Consider the following 25,458-nt stretch of genomic DNA (forward strand, 5'->3'; position numbering starts at 1 on the left):
ATGGTCATTCAACATTTGAGGCAAACTGGAAAGGTGAAAAAGCTGGGTGCCTCATGAGCTAACCACAAATCAAAAAAATCATCGTTTTGAAGTGTTGTCTTCTCTTATTCTATGCCACAATGAACCATTTCTCGATCTGATTGTGACATGCAATGAAAAGTGTATTCTATACAACCAGTGACAACTAGCTCAGTGGTGGGACTGAGAAGAAGCTCCAAAGCACTTCCCAAAGCCGAACTTTGGGAGGTTTGGCAAAAGGTTTAAACAAAAAAGATCATGATCACTGTTTGGTGATCTGCTGCCTGTCTGATCCACTATAGTTTTCTGAACCCTGGCAAAACCACTCCATCTGAGAAGTATGCCCAGCAAATCGATGAGATGCACCTAAAACGACAGTGCTTGAAGCCAGCACTAGTAAACAGAAGCAGCCCAATTCTTCTCCATGACGACACTCAACCGCACACGATACAACAAATGCTTGAAAAGTTGAATGAATTGCGCTACAAAGTTCTGCCTCATTCTCCATATTCAGCTGACATCTCACCAACTGACTATCACTTCTTTAAGCATCTCAACGATTTTTTGCAGGGAAAATGCATTCCAAAAAGTCCGTCGAATCCTGAAGCACAGATTTTTATGCTATAGGAATAAACAAACTTATTTCTCATTGGCAAAAATGTGCTGATTGTAATGGTTCCTTTTTGATTAATAAAGATGTATTTGAGCCTAGTTATAATGGCTTCAAATTCACGGTCTGAAACTACAGTAACTTTTTTACCAGCCTAATATGTGGGCTATGCCTGACTGTGTGACCTTTCAGCAGAGAGAAACTGTCTGCTAGTAAACATGCCTTCTCCAGTCAACATCTGAACTCTGAATGAGCAAGCAGATTAATTATTTCTCCCATAGGTGACTAAAAAAGGCGGCAGGTGGAAAGGCTTATTAATTGTTCTTTTCTCTATCTCATAAAGTGCCCTCTACCAAGAAAGAATCTCATGATCAAATTGGGAAAAATATAGCTTAATTTATCCTCCTCTTGAAAATGTTCAACGTACAGTGCATGTTAAAGGTTCCAACAAATTTTTCAGTAAAGACAATTATTTAACACAGCATTTCCCCAAAACCTGAAAACTAAACCTTTTTTCTACAAACACCTTTAAAAAAACTTTTTATTTTATATTGAAGTATAGTTGATTAATAATGCTGTGCTAGTTTTAGGTGTAGAGCAAAGTGATTCAGTTACACATATACACGTATCTGTTCTTTTTTCAAATTCTTTTCTCATTTAGGTCGTTATAAAATATTGAGCAGAGTTTCTTGTGTTATATAGTAGGTACTTGCTGGTTATACAAACACTCTAAAACTCTGTGCAAAGTGAACTTTAGAGAATCTCTTAAGTCTTTTCTCCCCTAAATAAAATGTTTTATGATTACACTTTAATTATTTAAAAATCTGACACCTTACCTTGCCAAGTTGCTGTAGAAATTTCAAGTGTCTTTCTTCAAATTGTGTAGGGTCTCGGTCTTCAAAAGCACCAGAAAACCCTAGGGCACCTATTCTCATATTTGGTAACATGTCATTTTCTGTTAATAGTTCATAATCTGGAGAAATAAATAACATTTCTATCATAATCTGGCAAATCTATTCTCTGGGTTAAAATTATTCTTATTCAGGCTGACTAAAATAATCATGAGTTAGAAACACTAAACACAAATTGATACAAGGCAACTCTGAACGTTTAGATTGTTAATGGAAGCCTTGAATCATAACTGGACAGGTTTTTGGTAAAAATTTTTGCAAAGGATAAATGAATACTTTCCAAAATAGGCAGTTTTAATATTTATAAAGTAAGTTTGTATGCTGATTTTTGTGACAAGAACAGCAAGTAGTTTTGGAACAGAAAATATTTATGGGTCAGACACATGTATATTTAGTTAAGTTTTTTAAGAAGGAGAGGACAAACAAAAATCTACTTCACGTTTAGAAAATTAATCAGCTATATGTGAGAGCTAGTTTAAAAAACAATGAATTGTTTATAAAAAATCAAATAAGTTTCTCAGTGTACTACTCATTAACTGGCCACTAAAGTGAGGTTATTAAAAGGGTAAAAGCCTTTTATGAAAATACTTCACAATCAATGAGACTAGAATATGTATAAGGTAGAAAAAGTCATATGAATGTAAGAAATTAAGAGGGTCTAAAAGATATCAGGGAACTTCCCAGAGGGGGATTACAAAATTAGTAAGGATTTATTAAATACATCATTAAGACTGCTCCAACAGTACATACCTGGAGTAAACAAACTATTAAGATCTCTTATAATGGCTCTGAAAGAAGGTCTAAAATCTGGTTCATAATCCATGCAATTATTAATAAGATTTGCTAATTCTGTCCACTTTGGTGCAGGAAGCTGGTGCCTATCTTCATAAAACTGTAGTTTCTATAATTAAAGAACCACATGTTGAGAATAAATTATAAATGCCATATCAACCTTCTTTTTAACATAAAATGGGCTAAAGAATATCAAATAATGTGAAACAAATATGAGGGATCACAAAGTAATTACAACTTCACTGTTTATATAAACTTACTCTTTGAGAATCCAAAGCACTCAGAGGCTTATCTCCTCCACTACAGATTTCCCACAATGTGGTACCAAAACTCCATTTGTCTGTTGCCAGGTTTAGATTTTTAGGATTTTCAATGCATTCAGGTGGTACCCATGGTATTCTCTCCTGCAGGACTTTTAAATGACAGTAAAAAAAAAAAAAAAAAAAAAGCTTAAATAACTCCCTTAATAAAACAATTCTTATATATGTTAATAATTTCACACAAATTGGAAAAATCAAATCATTTTAATTTGCTTGGGGGAAGGGGTATGTTCATGCATATACACATGCTTGAGGGCCAGAAGGGACCTTTGAGATCACCTAATTCAATATCTCAGCTTTAACAATGCCAACATTAAGACCCATAGTGACTGAATAATTTGCCCGAAGTTATACAATTTGTTAATAGCACAGAATTAGTTACTGTACAATAACTCCTGAATTGACTAAATTTTTCATTAAACCACAGTGTTTCAACTATTGCCCCATTCTCTCTACCCTTTCCTAATAGCTATGCATTCACAATATTTTTTTCCCATAAAATTTTTCCCAAATTGCTCCTTTATATATTTTTTCTTTACAATGTATAAATAATAAAGGTAATGTTAACATCATTTCAATCTGTACGGATGACTCAACAGCAGTGACTACTCTAACTTGTAGATGAAAAACCAGGGCCAACAGGCAAATGAATGACTAGATGATACCAAGGCATTCTGGGCACAATACTGACACACACAGGTTCTGCTCAGACCATGGGATCGGCCAAGTTAATTTTTTGATGTCTTTGATCCCATCCGAATAATGATATTCACAAAAGGAGGGAATACTTTAACTTTACCTTCTGGTATTCTGGCATAGACAGAATAATAGAAGATAGATATATATAAGTAAACAGGTATGTAAATAAGTAAATAAATAAATAAGAATGATAAACTGTTGCATCTTTTGGTATATTTTGGTAAAGCAATGTGAATATTTCTGGTGCATAATTAAGAGATTTAACAGTACAGAGTCCTTTCTCCTTCATATGAATATATATTCTCTTTCTTCACATTCCACTCCAAAGGGTAAAATCCCCAAGTATCAGACCTAAATTCCTATAACATTTTCTGTCCTATAATCCCTGTCCTCACTGTCATATAAAGGTACAGAGCTCAACTAGTATTAGCTCAAAAAAGAAAACATGCATCAATGTACAAAAGTTGATAAATCTGGATTCAAAATGTAGAGCATTCAATTTGAGAAATTAGCTAATTCAATGAAACACAATTACAACACTATTTGGGCCAAAAAAAAACTCCTCTGACTGAAATTTTTACTTTAACTTTGTTAAGGATGTTATCAACACAAAAGAAAAGTTTTAAGAAGTCATAGCTGCCACAGCAAGCATCACCCTCAATGGTGAACAATTGAAAGCATTTCCCCTGAAATCAGGAACAAGACAAGGGTGCCCACTCTCACCACTACTATTCAACATAGTGTTGGAAGTTTTGGCCACAGCAATCAGAGCAGAAAAAGAAGTAAAAGGAATCCACATAGGAAAAGAAGAAGTGAAACTCTCGCTGTTTGCAGATGACATGATCCTCTACATAGAAAACCCTAAAGACTCTACCAGAAAATTATTAGAGCTAATCAATGAATATAGTAAAGTTGCAGGATATAAAATTAACACACAGAAATCCCTTGCATTCCTATACACTAACAATGAAAAAACAGAGAAATTAAGGAAACAATACCATTCACCATTGCAACAAAAAGAATAAAATACTTTTTTAGGTAGAGTACATCTGCCTAAAGAAACAAAAGACCTATACATAGAAAACTATAAAACACTGATGAAAGAAATCAAAGAGGACACAAACAGATGGAGAAACATACCGTGTTCATGGATTGGAAGAATCATTATTGTCAAAATGGCTATTCTACCCAAAGCAATCTATAGATTCAATGCAATCCCTATCAAGCTACCAATGGTATTTTTCACAGAACTAGACCAAAGAATTTCACAATTTGTATGGAAATACAAAAAACCTCGAATAGCCAAAGTAATCTTGAGAAAGAAGAATGGAACTGGAGGAATCAACCTGCCTGACTTCAGACTCTACTACAAAGCCACAGTCATCAAGACAGTATGGTACTGGCACAAAGACAGAAATATAGATCAATGGAACAGAATAGAAAGCCCAGAGATAAATCCACGAACCTATGGACACCTTATCTTCAACAAAGGAGGCAAGGATATACAATGGAAAAAAGACAACCTCTTCAACAAGTGGTGCTGGGAAAACTGGTCAACCACTTGTAAAAGAATGAAACTAGAACACTTTCTAACACCATACACAAAAATTAACTCAAAATGGATTAAAGATCTAAATGTAAGACCAGAAACTATAAAACTCCTAGAGGAGAACATAGGCAAAACACTCTCCGACATAAATCACAGCAAGATCCTCTATGACCCACCTCCCAGAATATTGGAAATAAAAGCAAAACTAAACAAATGGGACCGAATGAAACTTAAAAGCTTTTGTACTACAAAGGAAACTATAAGTAAGGTGAAAAGACAGCCCTCAGATTGGGAGAAAATAATAGCAAATGAAGAAACAGACAAAGGATTAATCTCAAAAATATACAAGCAACTCCTGCAGCTCAATTCCAGAAAAATAAATGACCCAATCAAAAAATGGGCCAAAGAACTAAACAGACATTTCTCCAAAGAAGACATACAGATGGCTAACAAACACATGAAAAGATGCTCAACATCACTCATTATCAGAGAAATGCAAATCAAAACCACAATGAGGTACCATTACACGCCAGTCAGGATGGCTGCTATCCAAAAGTCTACAAGCAATAAATGCTGGAGAGGGTGTGGAGAAAAGGGAACCCTCTTACACTGTTGGTGGGAATGCAAACTAGTACAGCCACTATGGAGAACAGTGTGGAGATTTCTTAAAAAACTGGAAATAGAACTGCCATATGACCCAGCAATCCCACTTCTGGGCATACACACTGAGGAAACCAGATCTGAAAGAGACACGTGCACCCCAATGTTCATCACAGCACTGTTTATAAGAGCCAGGACATGGAAGCAACCTAGATGCCCATCAGCAGATGAATGGATAAGGAAGCTGTGGTACATATACACCATGGAATATTACTCAGCCGTTAAAAAGAATTCATTTGAATCAGTTCTAATGAGATGGATGTAACTGGAGCCCATTATACAAAGTGAAGTAAGCCAGAAAGATAAAGATCATTACAGCATACTAACACATATATATGGAATTTAGAAAGATGGTAATGATACCCCTATACGCAAAACAGAAAAAGAGACACGGAAATACAGAACAGACTTTTGGACTCTGTGGGAGAAGGCGAGGGTGGGATGTTTCGAGAGAACAGCATGTACATTATCTATAGGGAAACAGATCACCAGCCCAGGTGGGATGCATGAGACAAGTGCTCGGGCCTGGTGCACTGGGAAGACCCAGAGGAATTGGGTGGAGAGGGAGGTGGGAGGGGGGATCGGGATGGGGAACACATGTAACTCCATGGCTGATTCATGTCAATGTATGACAAAACCCACTGAAATGTTGTGAAGTAATTAGCCTCCAACTAATAAAAATAAATGAAAAAAAAAAAAAAAGAAGTCATAGCTGAATATGTCTGAATTTAAGAAGTCAATTAGCTGAATAATTAAACAAAATAAAAATTTAAACTAGAAATATTTCTTCTCAAGTTTTTATTTAATAACTAAAGAGAATAAAAATTTAGAAAATTTACTTGTGATTCAAAGAATGATATTTAAAAAACTCCACAATAAAATTGGATAAAACCTGACATTTCGTACTTACTTAGGGATTAAAACTGCTTCAAAAAAATCACTTTACAGTTCATGGAAACATAAGAAAGGATAAATAGACAAAAATCTAAGACGTAACTATAATTTAGGTTGCTGAAAATGGTAACTAAATTTTATTATTAAGCAAGAATATGTCAATAAAATAGTGTTTGAGAAAAATTAACAGCATGATTTTTATGCCTCTTTCCAAGCAAACCTTAATAAAGTTAAATTTGATTCTTGTAGAACTTACTGTCTTTTGGCAAAACTGTAATACTAATGCCAGGATCACTAAGTTTGATGAAAGGAGGATTTCCTGTCTTCCTGTCTTCTTCTCTGATAAGAAGAATATTTTTGGCGCACACATTCCCATGAATAAGGGTTTTTTCTTCCTATTAAAGTTAATTGCATAAACATTCAAATATTAATCCACAAATATTTGAGCACTTAGTATGTCCAGGGCCCCCAAATGAATTTAAAAAACAAAAATTAAGTAAACATTAATTTGGAGGTACACTTTGAGAAAATAAAAGGAAATCTTATAGCAGCACTATGCTTCCTATTTTACATTTTAAACAAAATAATAATCTATACCCATGATGAAACAAATACTTAGTTTTATCATTTTTATAGGCTATTTTATTTGATTATTTATTTATTTTTTGCCACACTCAGCAGCATATGGGATCTTAGTGCCCTGACCAGATATTGGACCTGTACCCCCGGCTTGGAAGTATAAAGTCTTAAGCACTGGACTGCCAGGGAAGTCTCCGAAAAATTAATATTTTTTAAAACTACTTTATGCCAGTTCACTTTATGAATCTGAGATTTTAAACTGTATGTATTTGTAGATAGCAGCTGACACAAGAAATATTGTTTCTGTTCAGTAGGTGCATTCTAAAGAATCTGATCACTGGCTGGCCCTCTAGTATTTTGCTTTTCTGGCAATATTACTTTCTCAGTGGACATAATTTCCAATTACCCACAAATATTGTAACAAGGCACTTTCTACAGGATTTTTCTGCTGTCCATAACTCATTTTTTTTTTATAATTTTTCATTCAATTCTTTAAAGTTAAGGTACACAAACTACAGATTATCCTTCAGCAGTTCTAAGAGACTGATGGAATGACAATACTACTTATTTCAAAATTTATTTCACATAAATGTACACCTAAAATAATCCCTTTCCCCAACTGACACAGATTATTTTAAATAACTCAGCATCTATAGACTTATTTCTTGTTCCCAGGTCAAGATCCTTTCATACTGCTTCATAATGTAAAACAGTAAGTTGACAAAAGAATATACTACTTACTAGAAAATGCATGGCCCATGCCAACTGTTTAGCCACTTCAAGTTTCCATAATATATTTATAGAATTTTTATTCTTTTTCAGATATGTATCTAGTGATCCAAATTTTACAAATTCCTGAACCAGAATATCTGCATTAAAATATAATAATAACAAGGCTAAAGTATAATACAATGAAAAATATATAATTTTAAACTTTTATAAATATACTTATATGTATTATAGGAAAAGAGATTAAATTACATGAAATTCAATAATTTAAAGAAAGCATAACAGGTATATACCACTGTATTTTGGGGTTTTAGTTTATTCACAACACTAAGAGGTAGAAGTCTAAATAATTATATATAAACACAATATCATATATAGAATGAATCTCAAATCATGACTCTGCTTCAACTAATATTAAAATTAGTTTTCATATGTATATACAATTTTTGATGACAAAAGTCACCTTTGGATCTTGCTGGGTGACTAAAACAAATGTTATGAATGTTTTGCTGCCATTGTTAATTTGGAGAATAATCCATACATAAATAATGAAGAATTTACTGCGAAAAATTTACATTAGTATTAAAAAAAAAGATCTTGGAGTTTTAATGAGCAAGAGCTTAGTAAAACTTTTTTATGTGGCACACAAAGACTAACATATATATATTTCATAGATGCCACTGACTGTCATATGTTCCATTATTATGGACTGCAAAAATTTTTAAATTGTCAATTATGAAATACCATCAATTATATTCAGATACTTTTAATGTGAAAAAAATGCATCACAGAGTCAATGAAATAAGTATAAAACCAAAAGAACTGGGATTATATGCTCTAAAACACTGTTTTCAAACTTTGTAAGGAAGTATATTCTCGCTTTTCCCCTAAATGAAAAAGCATGGGAAATATCAATTAAAAAAAAAAAAAAGAAATACAGTGTTTTGTGTTTCAACAATATTTAATTTGTTATATACTGATATCCAACTATAATCCTAAAATTAAATTTTCTATATAAATAAAAATGGATGTTTTGAAAGACATAACATTAACAGAAAGGAAGCTGGTGGTTTTACTTACTCTCCTCTCCACAGACACATACTCCATAATTTAAAATCAGATGTTTGTGAGAAAGCTGGCTCATCATGCTTGCTGCTTCAAAGAAAGACTAAGGAAAAGAAAAAAAAAATTAAAAATTGCAAAAGAGTTACCTTTTATGTCTATTGGCATTCACAGTTCAGAAAGATACTCTGCCATTAGAAAAATGCACTTCTGTTCTCAGCAGGACTACAGACAAGACTACAATGTGCTTTGGTCCCTTTAGACTTGCAACTTCCATCAACCTTGATGTTCGAGTTCATTCTCAGGAAACCCCCGATTTAAGCTTAGTTTAAGGAAACAGCAATGAGAAAGAGCAATCGTGATACAGGGCAATGTGAATGGTGCAAGATAAACAGTCTTAGACCCATAGCAGCCAGAGTGGAGAACAGAGATACATACAGCTGCATACAGCAGAGACAGTGATTTGCAACTGCAGTAAATATGGATGGGAGCTTCAATTAACACTTCCTAAAGAATTAAGAATGATGATTCGGCAGATAAAACAGCTTAACGCCTATGTCAGGAGACTGGCAGGTAATATCACCCTAACTCAACTAAACTTTGCCTAGAACTTTGGGGTATGGTTGTTGAAGATCACAATCACCAACACTGTGGAGTTCTGGATTAGAACAACTCTTTGGCTTGTATGTTTCACAATATCTTCTACTAACTTCTTTTAAGACATTTTAAGTTCATAAATGTGTGTTACATCACGTTTGGTGATATCTTACTATGCTTAAGACTCTGGCAACTGGCAGCAGGATTTCTGCTGGTTAGCATCTTAAGATGATGCCCAGAGATATCCATCCATATTTCACCTACACAGTGTTCCTCAGTACACTGCCTTTCAAAATTTTTTAAAAAGTAGATTAAATTACAGAGGAAAACTGTGGAACCCAGGAAGCTCTGGGTAGCCAACTTTAAAACCAACTGCCTTAGTATTATATATGCAAAGATGTAATCAAACACGTAACACCATGCTTAAAAATTAGTTTGGAAATTAGTTACAATGAAAAAATTCTGTATTTTTTAGCCCCAACAGAATGCATCCTCTGAAAGGTCTTTGATATATATACTTTTAAAAATTATAATTTGAAAAGCCACATGCATCAATGTATTTTGTGTGTATGAGAGCATATTTTAACTATCATAAACTACATGAACTATATAAAAAATATACAAACCTCTGAATAGTTTCTATGCGCTTTATCCAGAACTTTTAAAAGAACTTCTGTTTCATGCAGCTGACCATAGTCTCCTATTTCTCTTCTTATACCTTTAAAAATTTTTGTAAAAGTTCCTTGGCCAAGGCTTTCATTCTTTAACCAAAAAAAAAAAAAAAAGGAAAGAATAAGTAAGGATGGAGGAAGATGTGGGAATTAGGAAATATGTCCAATGACAAGAGTTTAAAAAAAAAATTCATGAGCAAATATTTCCTTTACAAACCAAATCTGGATTTGAGACTCCATATTAATTATATTCTGCTTTCTTCATAGTAATAAAACACAGAAAACACAGATTAAAGAACAAAGTGTTATTTGATTTCACCCTGTTCTTAAATGCCCTAAATTAGGTATAATTATCACTTTTCACACTTTTTATAATGTCAGTGTTTACCTACATTTATTTAAATGTGAGTCTCTTTCCTTGCTAGCCTTTCCTGATAGTGCAGAAGGTCTGACCTGTTCTTTATTACTACTTACTAGTTGTGTGACCTTGTACAGGCCATTTATCTTTCTATACTGCAGTTATCTTGGTTTCCTCATCTGAAGAATGGGAATAATGATTACTTTTCCATAGGACTGTCATGAACAATAAATGAGAAAATACACAATAGTACTTAGTGCAGTCCACAACACAGTAAATGCTCAATTAAGTGCCAGCTATTGCTACTATTACCAGTGCTTCTTATATACCCTTACAGAATGACTGAAAGCCTGCAATCTGAAGCACGGCTCCCTGCACTCTATTATTATTAGTTTCGTGGTGTTAGTCAGGTTACCTAGCAACTCCCTGCTTCTTGTTACTCACATAAGATTCATATCTTTGTAATTATGAATAATTCTAACTATTGTCTCCCTAAGGAATTCAGACATCAGTTTGGTCTTTCTCATTCTACTTTCCATGTCCCTTAAGCTCTCTTTCATAATTTCCATTTCTTTCTCCCTATCTGCAGCATTTAAATGATTTTCAGATCTTTCAATTCACTAGTTCTCTCTTCAACTATGAATAGTCTGCTTTTTACTTTGTCCATTTTTAAAATGTCAGTGAGTAGGTTTTTCATTTCTATACTTTTCCCCCCAAATCTTTTTGGGCTATTTTGATACTATCTTGGGTTTTCCCCTTGTTTTCAACTCCTTTTTAATGTTTAAATACATAAACATGTGTTTTATAGCTTGTATCTGAAAAGTCTGTTATATGAACCTCTTAGATATAATTTTGATGTTTACTGGTCTGCTGATTCTTGCTTAATCCTGGATTAATTCTCCATATGTTTTTAAATTTTCAGCTAAAAGCTCATGGTTGGAGTCATTTTATCTGTGGGAATCTTAGGTAGCCTACATTAAGAGGATATCCGTCCAGAAAGATTTTATATTTGCTTTTGACAACCACCACAGGGTGTTACTAAAGGAGTACCACCTATTATTTTAATTTATTGGCTTCAGTTCACTTCAGTTGCTCAGTCGTGTCCAACTCTTTGCGACCCCATAAACCGCAGCATGCCAGGCTTCCCTGTCCATCACCAACTCCCAGAGTCCACCCAAACCCATGTCCATTGAGTCGGTGATGCCATCCAACCATCTCATTCTCTGTCGTCCCCTTCTCCTCCTGTCCTCAATCTTTCCCAGCAACAGGGTCTTTTCCAATGAGTCAGCTCTTCGCATCAGGTAGCCAAAGAATTGGAGTTTCAGCTTCAACATCACTCCTTCCAATGAACACCCAGGACTGATCTCCTTTAAGATGGACTGGCTGGATCTCCTTGCAGTCCAAGGGACTCTCAAGAGTCTTCTCCAACACCACAGTTCAAAAACAGCAATTCTTCGGTGCTCAGCTTTCTTTATAGTCCAACTTTCACAACCATACATGACCACTGGAAAAACCATAGCCTTGACTAGATGGACCTTTGTAGGCAAAGTAATGTCTCTGCTTTTTAATATGCTGTCTAGGTTGGTCATAACTTTCCTTCCAAGGAGTAAGTGTCTTTTAATTTCATAGATGCAGTCACAATCTGCAGTGATTTTGGAACCCAGAAAAATAAAGTCAGCCACTGTTTCCACTGTTTCCCCATCTATTTCCCATGAAGTGATGGGACCAGATGCCATGATCTTAGTTTTCTGAATGTTGAGCTTTAAGTCAACTTTTTCACTCTCTTTCATTTTCATTAAGAGGCTCTTTAGTTCTTCAACTTATTGGCTTAGGGCTTCTCAAACAATGCAGGTGGTATAAACTTTAATTCAAAAGTTTATAACTACAAATTCTGAGGATGAACTTTTTCCTAACTTAAGAGCACAACTAAAACAGACAACATTCTTTTTCTCTTTTTGCTAGTGGATAAATTTTTCACAAGCCATATACTGTTTCACTGTGGATGCATTTACTTAAGAATCCTGGCTTTATTCACAGATAGCCTTACTTTTAACTCCTCGTCTTGTATAGAACTCAAGACTTGGCCCTTTTTTGTACTGCTTTTAGCTCTTAGTTCTCTTGATTAGTGAGACTAATCCTAATGTCCCAAAATGTCCTGTGGCCAAACATCAGCTCTTATGTGTTACTACTGTTTTCAGTACCTTCTTTGAAATTCCCTTACTTTCTTGAGAACCTGAGAATTAAGATACTTTTTCAGAAGAAGACTTTTTAATTTTTTTTAAATTTCTCAAAAGAGAATACAATTCCACTCTTAAAATAATTAACTCAAGTTTGGTATCACATTTTCACAGGAAATGAACCTATCTGAACTGCTATAAAATTTTTATAACATAGGTTATAATAAAATAGTTCTAATGTCATGTGAATGAATGGGGGGTAGAAAATGAAGAACAGTTCTCTGAAAAAACAAAAAGAGAATAATCAGCATCTAGTGACTTACAAATACCAAATCTTCATTTCTAATTTTGTGGAACACCATTTGGTTCACATTATTATGCCTTTGTAAAGTTGGTGAGGTTGGTACATCAGAAATACCATTGGTTCTGAAGACTAGAAGGTTTGATTTGTCTGTTTAAAAAAAGGATAGAATGAATGAAAAAAAAAATATATATATATATAATCAAAACACAGTGAGAATATAAATTGCTCCAAGGGAATAAAATAAAATGTGTCCTATATAAAAGAAATGCTTAACAGCCTCTTATTGTTCAATTTTTTTTTTCCCCACGGAAAACTATTTTAGGAGTTTTTTCATTGAAATTTGATGTACTCTAGCCAGTTACTATAATATATGCAAAATTATAATCATTTTCTTAACTAGTACAATTTTTCAGGAATTTTAATATGCCTGTTATCTCAAGAGATTTCTAATCTTACTATTTTCATTTTAAAAGATAATTTAAAAGAAATTAAGATTCTACAAGGATCTGAAAGTATTTATTCAGAATAACATGAGAATTTGGTTGTGAGGTCATTCAGTTCAATAAATAAGTAGCTTATTAATACTATGAAATTTTTATTTCTTAAAATAAATTTTAGAATTATACAACTTTAAGTCACTTATAGACAACCCAAACCAAACTGAACAATTCTATTAGAGGATGCTTGTACAACACATGAGGAAAAAATTCATTGTTTTTGGAGCTCTTTCTCTCCTGTTTCTTGTGAAATCAGTATCCTGAAGATATCTCCCACCATATACAACACCCAAGACCAGTGTTTTAAAAATAACTAGAAAACTATTTTACCTTTTGGCTTTGGGGGACAGCATTTAGTAAATTGGAAAATTATACTGTCCGAGCGAACAGTTTCCATCTGGTAGCAATTCAGAAGATCTTTAAGATTACTGAAGTTCTTCTTAGTACCACTGAGGTTGTATTCTCCATTCTCATTTTTTGTAATCAAACAGTGCTTATATTCAATTACATTTTCTCGCTATGTAAGTTTAATTATAAAGAAAGGGAAGGAAAAATCACAGTGGACATCATAGTGATTACTGTGACAAAAAGGATAGCACAAAAACAACCAACAGAACATTTAGACATTTGAACCATGAATCCTAATGTAGTATCAGCATCAGGTGACCAAGGTGTTTGGTTCCTCAAAAAGGCATCTAACTACAACTGCCTAGCCTATAAATGTGGCTTAAGAGTTACTTTATTGAAAGGCAAGGAAGAAAGCAATAATAATAAACAATAATAATACCATCCTTAGCAGCTTTCCATCATTTATAAGACAAAGTATAAAACGATTTTAGCATATAAGGTCTTCCATGAGTTGGCTTCTGCCTCCATCTCCAACCTTAACTCCTGCCACTCTCAACATATAATCCATGTCCTAGCTATACTGAGTGACTTAAAAAATTTAAAGCAAATGCCATGCCATTTCATGCCTTGAAAACTGTAAGTGCTATCTCTCTGCAGAATGTACATCCTTTCCTTTTGAGCAATGGACTTTTATTCAATTCTTAAAACTCAGTTTAATTTCACTTTTTCTGTGAGGTCCTCCCTAACAACACCTACCCCATTCCACAGGCAAAGGTGATGACCTATTTGACTGTGCCACTACAGTATTTGTATAATTATCTCTAATATGGCAATTCTGATAATATTCAGTTTTTCAATGTTTGTCTTATGTGCTTTACTTCTCATCCATCTATTTTTAAACATATTCAATCTGCTATAAACATATTCAACCTACTTACAACCATTTTTTATAAAATCATTATCTCTGGTCAGTCTCAGGTCCTTCCCACTCTAAAGGACCTGTTTTTTAATCATTGTAAACCTTCTCTTATTGTCTTATTTGCTTATACTGGATAATGTTGTGTAATAAACAATGCTCAATTTAGCATTTTTTGGTATACTTTATTTTTGTTTTTCAAAAAGATAAATTTCTTAAAGCAGGGTTATACCATATGTTTCCTAATATACAGCCCTCATATTACACTAGACAAATACAGTAAACATAAAAATATACACATTTTGATTTGATAATTGAATATAACAGACTGTGAATTAGGATAGACTATCAATATTTTACAATGTTTAAGTCATGGAGCAACCTACTTTCTATATTTTCATGGACAATTAATCCACTTTACATATGTTAAATGACTGTTTTTTATAAAAATTAAAATAATAACAATTCTTACAGCCTCTACTTTTAAAAAGTATGATATATTTTGGAAGCAGCTATAAAGTTTCTCGAGATTTATACCATGAAATTGCTTTATAAGTGACAGTATCTTTTTATATAATTTTGTATAGTAAATAATTTTAGTTGAGATCCAAAATGGTCCATATTAACAGTGAGATTTCATTATAGTATTACATTTAAAGCATACATTGTAGATCATTATTCTTAATACTGGAAAAACCACCAGTTAAAAGTACAATGTCTTTTTCTTTGTTATTACCCTATTTCGCTCTAATCCTATAACCATTACCAGTAAAGTGAAAGTTTACTTCTGATTTGTTTTGTTCTACATGTTTTGGTAAAGATTTCCATTTCTGTGAAAAAACACTTCAAAAGATGTGATGAAATCTGACATACTGGTAATACTCAAACAAAAAATCCAGATAAAAAGATATTAAGATATTACAAATAGTTTTTAATATAAATCCTAGGAATTATATTTTGTTTATTTATAAAGAATCCCTGAGGTAAATTAACCTTACTTAATTGCTAGTTATCATATCCAGAGCTATCATTTGCAGCATTAAAAAGGAAATACAGTAGATATTATCAAGGGGGAATTACATGCACTAAATAAAGATATTATGATTAATTAGTGTCATACTAACCTCAACAGCAAAAGTCAGAAAATATTTATTAAAGTCCTTAGGACTGCATCGAAGTACATAGAGTCCAGTCTGATTACCTGTTTTCTTCAGTTTACTGATAGCAAAATCCATTCTAAAGGTAAAGAAATAATTTGAATGATAATGTAGTAAGAACCATGACATTACAACCAAAGTGTCATCTAAAAGATCGAAAGTCAAATCTATAACTCTAAGAGTTTTTATAAGTCTCCTCTCCTTTATATTTTTATCAATAATCTTGCAAAGAAAAATACTGAAGTACCAAGCCATTCTGCAATAAGTTCACATTGATTCAAGGGGCAATTATATTGCTTTAAAAACATAAGGTATTATAAGACATACAAAATCACAAACAACACAATTCATTCCTTTGACTTTTCTGCCTTCCAATTTAAAATTTAGTATTTTAAAAACCACACTCAAAACTTCATTTAACTATACAGTGTATCATAAAACACTTGTCTCTTCCATCACAGCAATTACTAATATAAAAATGTATGCGTATTTTTAATATTTAATATAATGAAAGTGAAAGTGAAAAGGGGGGGGGGGGAAGAAAGTGAAAGTGAAGTCGCTCAGTTGTGTCCGACTCTTTGTGACCCCATGGACTGTAGCCCACCAGGCTCCTTCCGTGCATGGGATTCTCCAGGCAAGAATACTGGAGTGGGTTGCCATTTCCTTCTCCAGGGGATCTTCCGGACCCAGGGATCAAACCCAGGTCTCCCCCACTGCAGGCAGACACTTTAACCTCTGAGCTACCAGGGAAGCTTACTTTTAATTTAATATAATACCAAGGTCTAATAGAAGACCCATGGCAAGCAACAAAGACTACCAATTTTTTTAAATTTGCTATATGTTTAACTGAAGCTGTATATATTGAAAGAAATGTAATCTACATGAAAGCAAGAATTATCTGTTTTACTTATCACTGTATTTCTCATATATAAACCAGCACCTGATACGTATCAGGTACTTACTAAATGTTCTACAAATAAATGAAAGAGTGGATGGATGGATGGATAATGAATTATTGAATGGTAGGAATTTTAAAAATATTGAATATGTAAATTACAGAATGTTCAAATAATGCAACTTTTTCATAGCAACCATACTTCTTTTCTGGCTGCACCGAGTACCATGTGGGATCTTAGTTCCCTGATCAAGGATCAAACCCATGACCCCTGTGGTGGAAGCACAGAGACAGGACCACTGGACCACCAGGGAATTCTCACAATCATACTTCTTAAACAGACATTAGGTATAGGTCAACTCAGGCTTGAATTTCAGTCAGGACCTGATTTCTCAAATATTTAAAGATAGGTTAGGGTAAAAAAGCTTCTTCAGTGGCTCAGACTGTGAAGAATCTGCCTGCAATGCAGAAGACTCGGGTTTGATCCCTGGCTCAGGAAGATCTCCTGGAGAAGGCAATGTCAACCCTCCAGTATTCTTGCCTGGAGAATCCCAAGGACAGAGGAGCCTGGAGTAGCAGTAGCTACAGTCCATGGGGTAGCAGAGTCAGACACAACTGAGCAACTAACACTTTCACTAAGGTAAAAAAACATATGTTCAGAATCCCAGATTGTTTCTTCTGCTCAAGTCCTTCAAACCTGGTGCCAATCATAAAACACATTCTGGTTGAGAGATAACTTCTACTTGGGGTGAACAGATGTTTATGATAGCTGGTTTTATCTAGTGTTAAAGTAAGCTCTACAACTGTGTGGGTCAATATGTTGGCTAGCAGCCACATGAAGCTCTTCACAGTTGACCCTTGAACAGTGTGGGTTTGAACCACAAGGGTCCACATATATGCAGGCATTTTTCAGTAGTAAATATTATACTACTGTATGGTCTGTGGTTGTTTGAATTCAAGGATATCGAGGAACCACAGATATGGAGGACTGACTGTAAGTTATATGTGGATTAACATCTTGTGTTGTTCAGGGGTCAACTTCAAAGCTATTAAAATTAAATAAAAAATTCAGTTCCTTGGCTGCAGTAGAAACATTTTAAATATTAAATAGCCACATGTGGCTAGTAGTAGTTACTAAAGAGCACAGATATAGAATATTTCACTTCCATCACATACTGCACAGCAAAAGTCTAGAAAGATGGACATCAGATACAGTTTGTGTTCAAAGTTTCAGTAGAAGGTGTTGGATTATTCAAAAATAGGATGATTATCAAATTTTGAATTGTGGCTCCCCCACAGTATTTCCAAATTAATGAAACATAAATTGGACGGTTTTAAAAAATTAATACCAAAGAATTCATTAAGGCTCAGATGGTAAAGCGTCTGTCTGCAATGCTGGAGACCTGGGTTCGATCCCTGGGTAGGGAACATCCCCTGGAGAAGGAAATGGCAACCCACTCCAGTACTCTTGCCTGGAAAATTCCATGGACAGAGGAGCCTGGTAGGCTACAGTCCACAGGGTCGCAAAGAGTCGGACACAACTGAGTGACTTTACTTACTTACTTAGAGTACTAAATATCAAACTTATACAAGTTGGTACTATAGACTGGGATACAGATGGTAGATTATAATTTAAATAATTCTAATTATTATGTAATCTGATTGGAAATAGACTTTTGTTAAAAGAAAAATAATTTCAGTCAGATCAAGATAATATTTCTTTTCCTGAACTTCCTAAACCTAGGTATATCATTCTGTTGTGTAAAATATTCTTTGTAAATATCTTGTTATTACTTTAAAAAATTTACTTTTAAAGTCAGTATTACTCACGAAATTGGGCCATGACAGTTGCTTTGTATATTTTCAAGCACCATTGGAGGTGCTACTTCTTTACAAAGATAATGATGTGCATCTGCAGTTAATCTATAATATCCATCAATTAATGACACAAAAGACAAAGCTTCTCTTAATGACTTAAGCTCAATTTCCTAGGAGGAGAAAAGAAGAAGAAGAAATTTATTTTCACTCCATGTTATCAGGTGATTCTTCTAAATTAGTTTTCTTTGAGATTGCTCAAATGTCTTTTATGGTTCCAAGTTATACACTTTGAATTACAAATTCTTGTGTCTGATATTTGAGACCCTCTCAAATATGGGTTTACCATGCTTTTCCAGTTACAGTCCACTCTATACCCATAATTATGCTGTATTTTCCAATACACCCATTAGACACATATTGCAGTCATCTCAATTAGAAACCTATCTATATCTAGTCTGATTTACAAAAGTTGGTATGAATTAGAAATACTAAAAGAAATTGAAGGAACAATCAACTCGCAGAAAAACAAAAAGTTGTACATACAAGAATGAAAATGTGATCATAGTATATTGCCTGGCTCAGCAAAGAACAATATTAGTCACAATGAGAACACAGAATATGTACTTATACCAAAAATCATAAGGAGAGAACTGTGTGAAGTATTTGAACTATAAAAAATATTTAGTTAACACAGTCTATAAAAACTATTTCTATAAAAGATACCATAAACAATGTTAAAAGACATGAGGAACTGCAAACCTGTGCAAAAAAGGATTAATACCTAAGAACAGGAAAGGATGCTGATCAAAGTGAGTTACAAGTTTTATAATTTTGGTCATATAACCCTGAAATGGCTAGAAAGGTAAGACAGATATTTAAATTACAAAATAAATATGACATTTAAGCCAAAAGTACAAGAAATATCTGAGTTAAAAAGAAAACAGAGCCAGAAAAATAAGCAGTTTAAGAGCACAGTAAAAGGAATTCATTTTTTTTTTTTTAATTAGTTGGAGGCTAATTACTTCACAACATTTCAGTGGGTTTTGTCATACATTGATATGAATCAGCCACAGATTTACACGTATTCCCCATCCCGATCCCCCCTCCCACCTCCCTCTCCACCCGATTCCTCTGGGTCTTCCCAGTGCACCAGGCCCGAGCACTTGTCTCATGCATCCAACCTGGGCTGGTGATCTGTTTCACCATAGATAGTATACATGCTGTTCTTTCGAAATATCCCACCCTCACCTTCTCCCACAGAGTTCAAAAGTCTGTTCTGTATTTCCGTGTCTCTTTTTCTGTTTTGCATATAGGGTTATCGTTACCATCTTTCTAAATTCCATATATATGTGTTAGTATGCTGTAATGTTCTTTATCTTTCTGGCTTACTTCGCTCTGTATAATGGGCTCCAGTTACATCCATCTCATTAGAACTGATTCAAATGAATTCTTTTTAACGGCTGAGTAATATTCCATGGTGTATATGTACCACAGCTTCCTTATCCATTCATCTGCTGATGGGCATCTAGGTTGCTTCCATGTCCTGGCTCTTATAAACAGTGCTGCGATGAACATTGGGGTGCACGTGTCTCTTTCAGGTCTGGTTTCCTCAGTGTGTATGCCCAGAAGTGGGATTGCTGGGTCATATGGCAGTTCTATTTCCAGTTTTTTAAGAAATCTCCACACTGTTCTCCATAGTGGCTGTACTAGTTTGCATTCCCACCAACAGTGTAAGAGAGTTCCCTTTTCTCCACTCCCTCTCCAGCATTTATTGCTTGTAGACTTTTGGATAGCAGCCATCCTGACTGGCGTGTAATGGTACCTCATTGTGGTTTTGATTTGCATTTCTCTGATAATGAGTGATGTTGAGCATCTTTTCATGTGTTTGTTAGCCATCTGTATGTCTTCTTTGGAGAAATGTCTGTTTAGTTCTTTGGCCCATTTTTTGATTGGGTCATTTATTTTTCTGGAATTGAGCTGCAGGAGTTGCTTGTATATTTTTGAGATTAATCCTTTGTCTGTTTCTTCATTTGCTATTATTTTCTCCCAATCTGAGGGCTGTCTTTTCACCTTACTTATAGTTTCCTTTGTAGTACAAAAGCTTTTAAGTTTCATTCGGTCCCATTTGTTTAGTTTTGCTTTTATTTCCAATATTCTGGGAGGTGGGTCATAGAGGATCTTGCTGTGATTTATGTCGGAGAGTGTTTTGCCTATGTTCTCCTCTAGGAGTTTTATAGTTTCTGGTCTTACATTTAGATCTTTAATCCATTTTGAGTTAATTTTTGTGTATGGTGTTAGAAAGTGTTCTAGTTTCATTCTTTTACAAGTGGTTGACCAGTTTTCCCAGCACCACTTGTTAAAGAGGTTGTCTTTTTTCCATTGTATATCCTTGCCTCCTTTGTTGAAGATAAGGTGTCCATAGGTTCGTGGATTTATCTCTGGGCTTTCTATTCTGTTCCATTGATCTATATTTCTGTCTTTGTGCCAGTACCATACTGTCTTGATGACTGTGGCTTTGTAGTAGAGTCTGAAGTCAGGCAGGTTGATTCCTCCAGTTCCATTCTTCTTTCTCAAGATTACTTTGGCTATTCGAGGTTTTTTGTATTTCCATACAAATTGTGAAATTCTTTGGTCTAGTTCTGTGAAAAATACCATTGGTAGCTTGATAGGGATTGCATTGAATCTATAGATTGCTCTGGGTAGAATAGCCGTTTTGACAATAATGATTCTTCCAATCCATGAACACGGTATGTTTCTCCATCTGTTTGTGTCCTCTTTGATTTCTTTCATCAGTGTTTTATAGTTTTCTATGTATAGGTCTTTTGTTTCTTTAGGTAGATACACTCCTACGTATTTTATTCTTTTTGTTGCAATGGTGAATGGTATTGTTTCCTTAATTTCTCTTTCTGTTTTTTCATTGTTAGTGTATAGGAATGCAAGGGATTTCTGTGTGTTAATTTTATATCCTGCAACTTTACTATATTCATTGATTAGCTCTAGTAATTTTCTGGTAGAGTCTTTAGAGTTTTCTATGTAGAGGATCATGTCATCTGCAAACAGTGAGAGTTTCACTTCTTCTTTTCCTATGTGGATTCCTTTTACTTCTTTTTCTGCTCTGATTGCTGTGGCCAAAACTTCCAACACTATGTTGAATAGTAGTGGTGAGAGTGGGCACCCTTGTCTTGTTCCTGATTTCAGGGGAAATGCTTTCAATTGTTCACCATTGAGGGTGATGCTTGCTGTGGGTTTGTCATATATAGCTTTTATTATGTTGAGGTATGTTCCTTCTATTCCTGCTTTTTGGAGAGTTTTAATCATAAATGAGTGTTGAATTTTGTCAAAGGCTTTCTCTGCATCTATTGAGATAATCATATGGTTTTTATCTTTCAATTTGTTAATGTGGTGTATTACATTGATTGATTTGCAGATATTAAAGAATCCTTGCATTCCTGGGATAAAGCCCACTTGGTCATGGTGTATGATTTTTTTAATATGTTGTTGGATTCTGTTTGCTAGAATTTTGTTAAGGATTTTTGCATCTATGTTCATCAGTGATATTGGCCTGTAGTTTTCTTTTTTTGTGGCATCTTTGTCTGGTTTTGGAATTAGGGTGATGGTGGCCTCATAGAATGAGTTTGGAAGCTTACCTTCATCTGCAATTTTCTGGAAGAGTTTGAGTAAGATAGGTGTTAGCTCTTCTCTAAATTTTTGGTAGAATTCAGCTGTGAAACCATCTGGTCCTGGGCTTTTGTTTGCTGGAAGATTTTTGATTACAGTTTCGATTTCCTTGCTTGTGATGGGTCTGTTAAGATCTTCTATTTCTTCCTGGTTCAGTTTTGGAAAGTTATACTTTTCTAAGAATTTGTCCATTTCATCCACGTTGTCCATTTTATTGGCATAGAGCTGCTGGTAGTAGTCTCTTATGATCCTTTTTATTTCAGTGTTGTCTGTTGTGATCTCTCCATTTTCATTTCTAATTTTGTTAATTTGGTTCTTCTCTGTTTCTTAATGAGTCTTGCTAAGGAATTCATTTCTTGATTTCAATTAAAACAAGTAGGATGTCTGAAGCTGTTTTATATTATTATTATTTGCCCACGCTGGGCAGCATGTGGGCTCTTAGTTCCCAGGCCAGAGATCAAACCCATGGCCCTGTAGTGGAAGCACACCGTCCAATCCTTTGGACAACCAGGGAACTCTCTCTGAAGCTATTTTAAAACAGAGAAAAAGTTAATCTTTCATAATCAAACATGCCTCACAGTTCGGATAGGGATTACCTGGGATTGGTTCACATTCTGTTATATAAATAGGCAATATGATAGAATTACACACACCTCTACTGGTAAAAAAGATTATACAGTTGTCTCTCCATTCCTCTGTATCTGCATGGTATTGGCTCAAGGATCTGTCTCCCCTCCACAGACACCAAAATCCATGAATCCACAAGTCCCTTATATTAAATGATGCAGTATCTGAATTTAAAGTATGTATATCCTCCCATATCCTTTAAATCATCTCTAGATTACTTATAATACCTAATATAATGTAAATGAGATGCAAATGGTTATAAATACAATATAAATGCTATGCAAAGAGTTGCCTGCACATGGTAAATTCAAGTTGGCTTTTTAGAACTTTGTGGAATTTTTTCTCTGAATATTTTCAACCTGCAGCTAGTTGAATCTGTGGATATGGAACTCACAGATACAGAGGGTAGACTGTATAGACAGGAACGAGCGTAACAACAGGGAACAAGCAAAACTGGGGTGGGGGTGGGAGTGGGAGAGGAGAGGGCAGGAAGTAACTGGTGCTTTGCTAATTATGAAAATGACTGAAAAATACATTAATGTACAAGACATTCTTGGGGGAGATGATGTTGGTAGTGATACAAAACACTATATGTAATCAAAAAGCTTGTTAAATTGATGTTACAGCTCTATTTGAAACTATAATCAAAATCCCTATGAGAGAACATCTTAGGTATTAAGATTCTGAAATACTTATTTCTGACAACCATAAAGCATAACCATTATATAATGATAAAGCAAACTTACTAGACTTTTACCATCCTGCTTATGAATAGTTACAATTCTGCTTTCATTTGAGCCTTCTTGATTTGCTTGTTTAATACTGATATCAATAATATCAGGAAAATCACAATACAACTGTAAATCCTGTAATTAAGAGCAGTTGATATTAAAAATAGGTTGAATTTATGGAGCCATTTTAAAACAAGACTTATAAAGGAGATTTCATTCCAAATTCTTTTTAAAAGTACTGATAGCAATAGATAAGCATTAAATGAGATTCTCTCTCCTAATAATGTAACCCTAAGACTACACTGTATCTTGGCTTCCACTTAAAAATGAGAGGATTAAAGGGTGCCAGGAATTTAAAGTGTGCTATAGTACCCTTCAATCCAATCAACATTAATAGAAACCATTACCAGAAAATTCAGTTTACCAAATAATGAAAATAAAAAAATAAATATTTGATAACATCCTAAGAATAATATAGATATGAACAAACTTAAAACCTGTAATGCAAACTTAAAGAAGTATTTAACAAGTATGCAACATCATAAAATCAATAAAAACTAATCTTTTTCTAACTGAATTTCATAATTGTGCTTCCAGTTATCAGTAACAGTAAAAGAAAAAAAAAAAAAGAAGCAAAACAACCTTAAAAATCACTTTTAGAATTTAAGCCTTTTTTGAACCTATAAGAACACCATCTGTATTTTCCAAATCTCCTGTAAATGTGTTATACTTTCATAATTTTAAAACACAAAAATTTAAAAAGAACACCATTACTAATTATTTTGTCATACATAAAAAACAAACAAAATGCCATTTAAGAACAATGAGAAAAGAACCATAGCTATGATCTTGCTTGTGTCACATTATTAAAAACTTCCACTTATATCAATGGAAGGAGAGTAGTGCAAGACCATGTTCCAAATGACTAAAAGTACTTTGTTTCTATTACCATTCTACTTAAATTAACAAAGAACGAGAACATATCATTGAGGATTACCTGTTCTGTCAGTGTCTCACTTTCTTTATGTTTCCCTCTTGACCACTGAATTCCACCGTTTCCAGTTATTATAATGGTTGCAAAAATCTCCTCACCTGAAGGACCTCTTCCAGGTTCTTTTACTTCAAACTGCTCTGTGTAGAAGGCAGACTGAAGAGTTTCCAGATTTATAAGATACTTAAGTTTCAAGTTTCTGGCAGTGGCTTTGCAATGGCTGAATTGCTCAATAAATCTGCGAAATCTGTACCTTATTCTCTTCCTTGTCAAAATATGATACTCTTGGATCTTTGCTCGAACACATTTTGGCAAAAATGTCTTGTAGCTAGAGATAATAAAGAGTACACACAAGAGCAAAACAAGTTGGAACAAAATAAAATTAGAAGATACCACTCTTCTCCATAATAAGTAAATAGCACAATAGTCAAGTGAAAAAGGAAACACAGTCGCCATCCATATGGTATAAAACATTAAGGTTTTATATGATGATATGAATGCCTTTACAAATTCTGAGTTGTCATAAAATTTTAGAGAAGGAGAAGTTAATATTTCCCCCCTAAAGAAATGAAGACGTAGTCTAGTTAATATTGAAATCTCTAAAAATTTTTCTTATATATGCCATTTTGGCATATCTTTCCTATAATGCTATACTCTAAAATTTATCTGAATTCTGGAAATTATTATATTTTGTTAGATATTACTGATATTCACTAGGCAAACATACTTCTTTTGTGTGCATTATTCTCTCAGGTCAGCTTCAATAACTCCTTTGTAATAAAAACAATTCTAGTTGGAAATGTTCTGAATCTTTTGTACTTCCATCTCTATGTAAAATATCCTAAGGAAGGTAGATAACTTATTTCCCTT

General features: G+C 34.1%; 1 protein-coding gene across 7 annotated transcripts in view; it reads right to left on the reverse strand.

The window, feature by feature from the left end:
* Positions 1 to 25,458, reverse strand: part of JAK2 (Janus kinase 2) — a 115,591-nt gene that overhangs the window by 16,113 nt on the left and 74,020 nt on the right. For 6 of the 7 annotated variants that reach the window (XM_043890759.1, XM_043890763.1, XM_043890761.1 and 3 more), the window contains 13 exons: positions 24,595 to 24,916; positions 23,613 to 23,732; positions 18,574 to 18,731; positions 15,816 to 15,927; positions 13,758 to 13,944; positions 12,950 to 13,077; positions 10,047 to 10,181; positions 8,842 to 8,929; positions 7,774 to 7,901; positions 6,710 to 6,848; positions 2,592 to 2,743; positions 2,290 to 2,440; positions 1,465 to 1,601 (listed from right to left, as the gene is read on the reverse strand). In XM_043890759.1, coding sequence (XP_043746694.1) covers positions 1,465 to 1,601; positions 2,290 to 2,440; positions 2,592 to 2,743; positions 6,710 to 6,848; positions 7,774 to 7,901; positions 8,842 to 8,929; positions 10,047 to 10,181; positions 12,950 to 13,077; positions 13,758 to 13,944; positions 15,816 to 15,927; positions 18,574 to 18,731; positions 23,613 to 23,732; positions 24,595 to 24,916 — 1,957 coding nt within the window. Of the gene's footprint in view, positions 1 to 1,464; positions 1,602 to 2,289; positions 2,441 to 2,591; positions 2,744 to 6,709; positions 6,849 to 7,773; positions 7,902 to 8,841; positions 8,930 to 10,046; positions 10,182 to 12,949; positions 13,078 to 13,757; positions 13,945 to 15,815; positions 15,928 to 18,573; positions 18,732 to 22,892; positions 23,073 to 23,612; positions 23,733 to 24,594; positions 24,917 to 25,458 lie in introns of those variants that run through there. The other variant, XM_043890766.1, reaches the window with a different exon arrangement.

This window comes from Cervus elaphus, chromosome 29 (assembly GCF_910594005.1).
Source record: "Cervus elaphus chromosome 29, mCerEla1.1, whole genome shotgun sequence".
In the NCBI taxonomy this organism is placed as follows: Eukaryota; Metazoa; Chordata; class Mammalia; order Artiodactyla; family Cervidae; genus Cervus; species Cervus elaphus.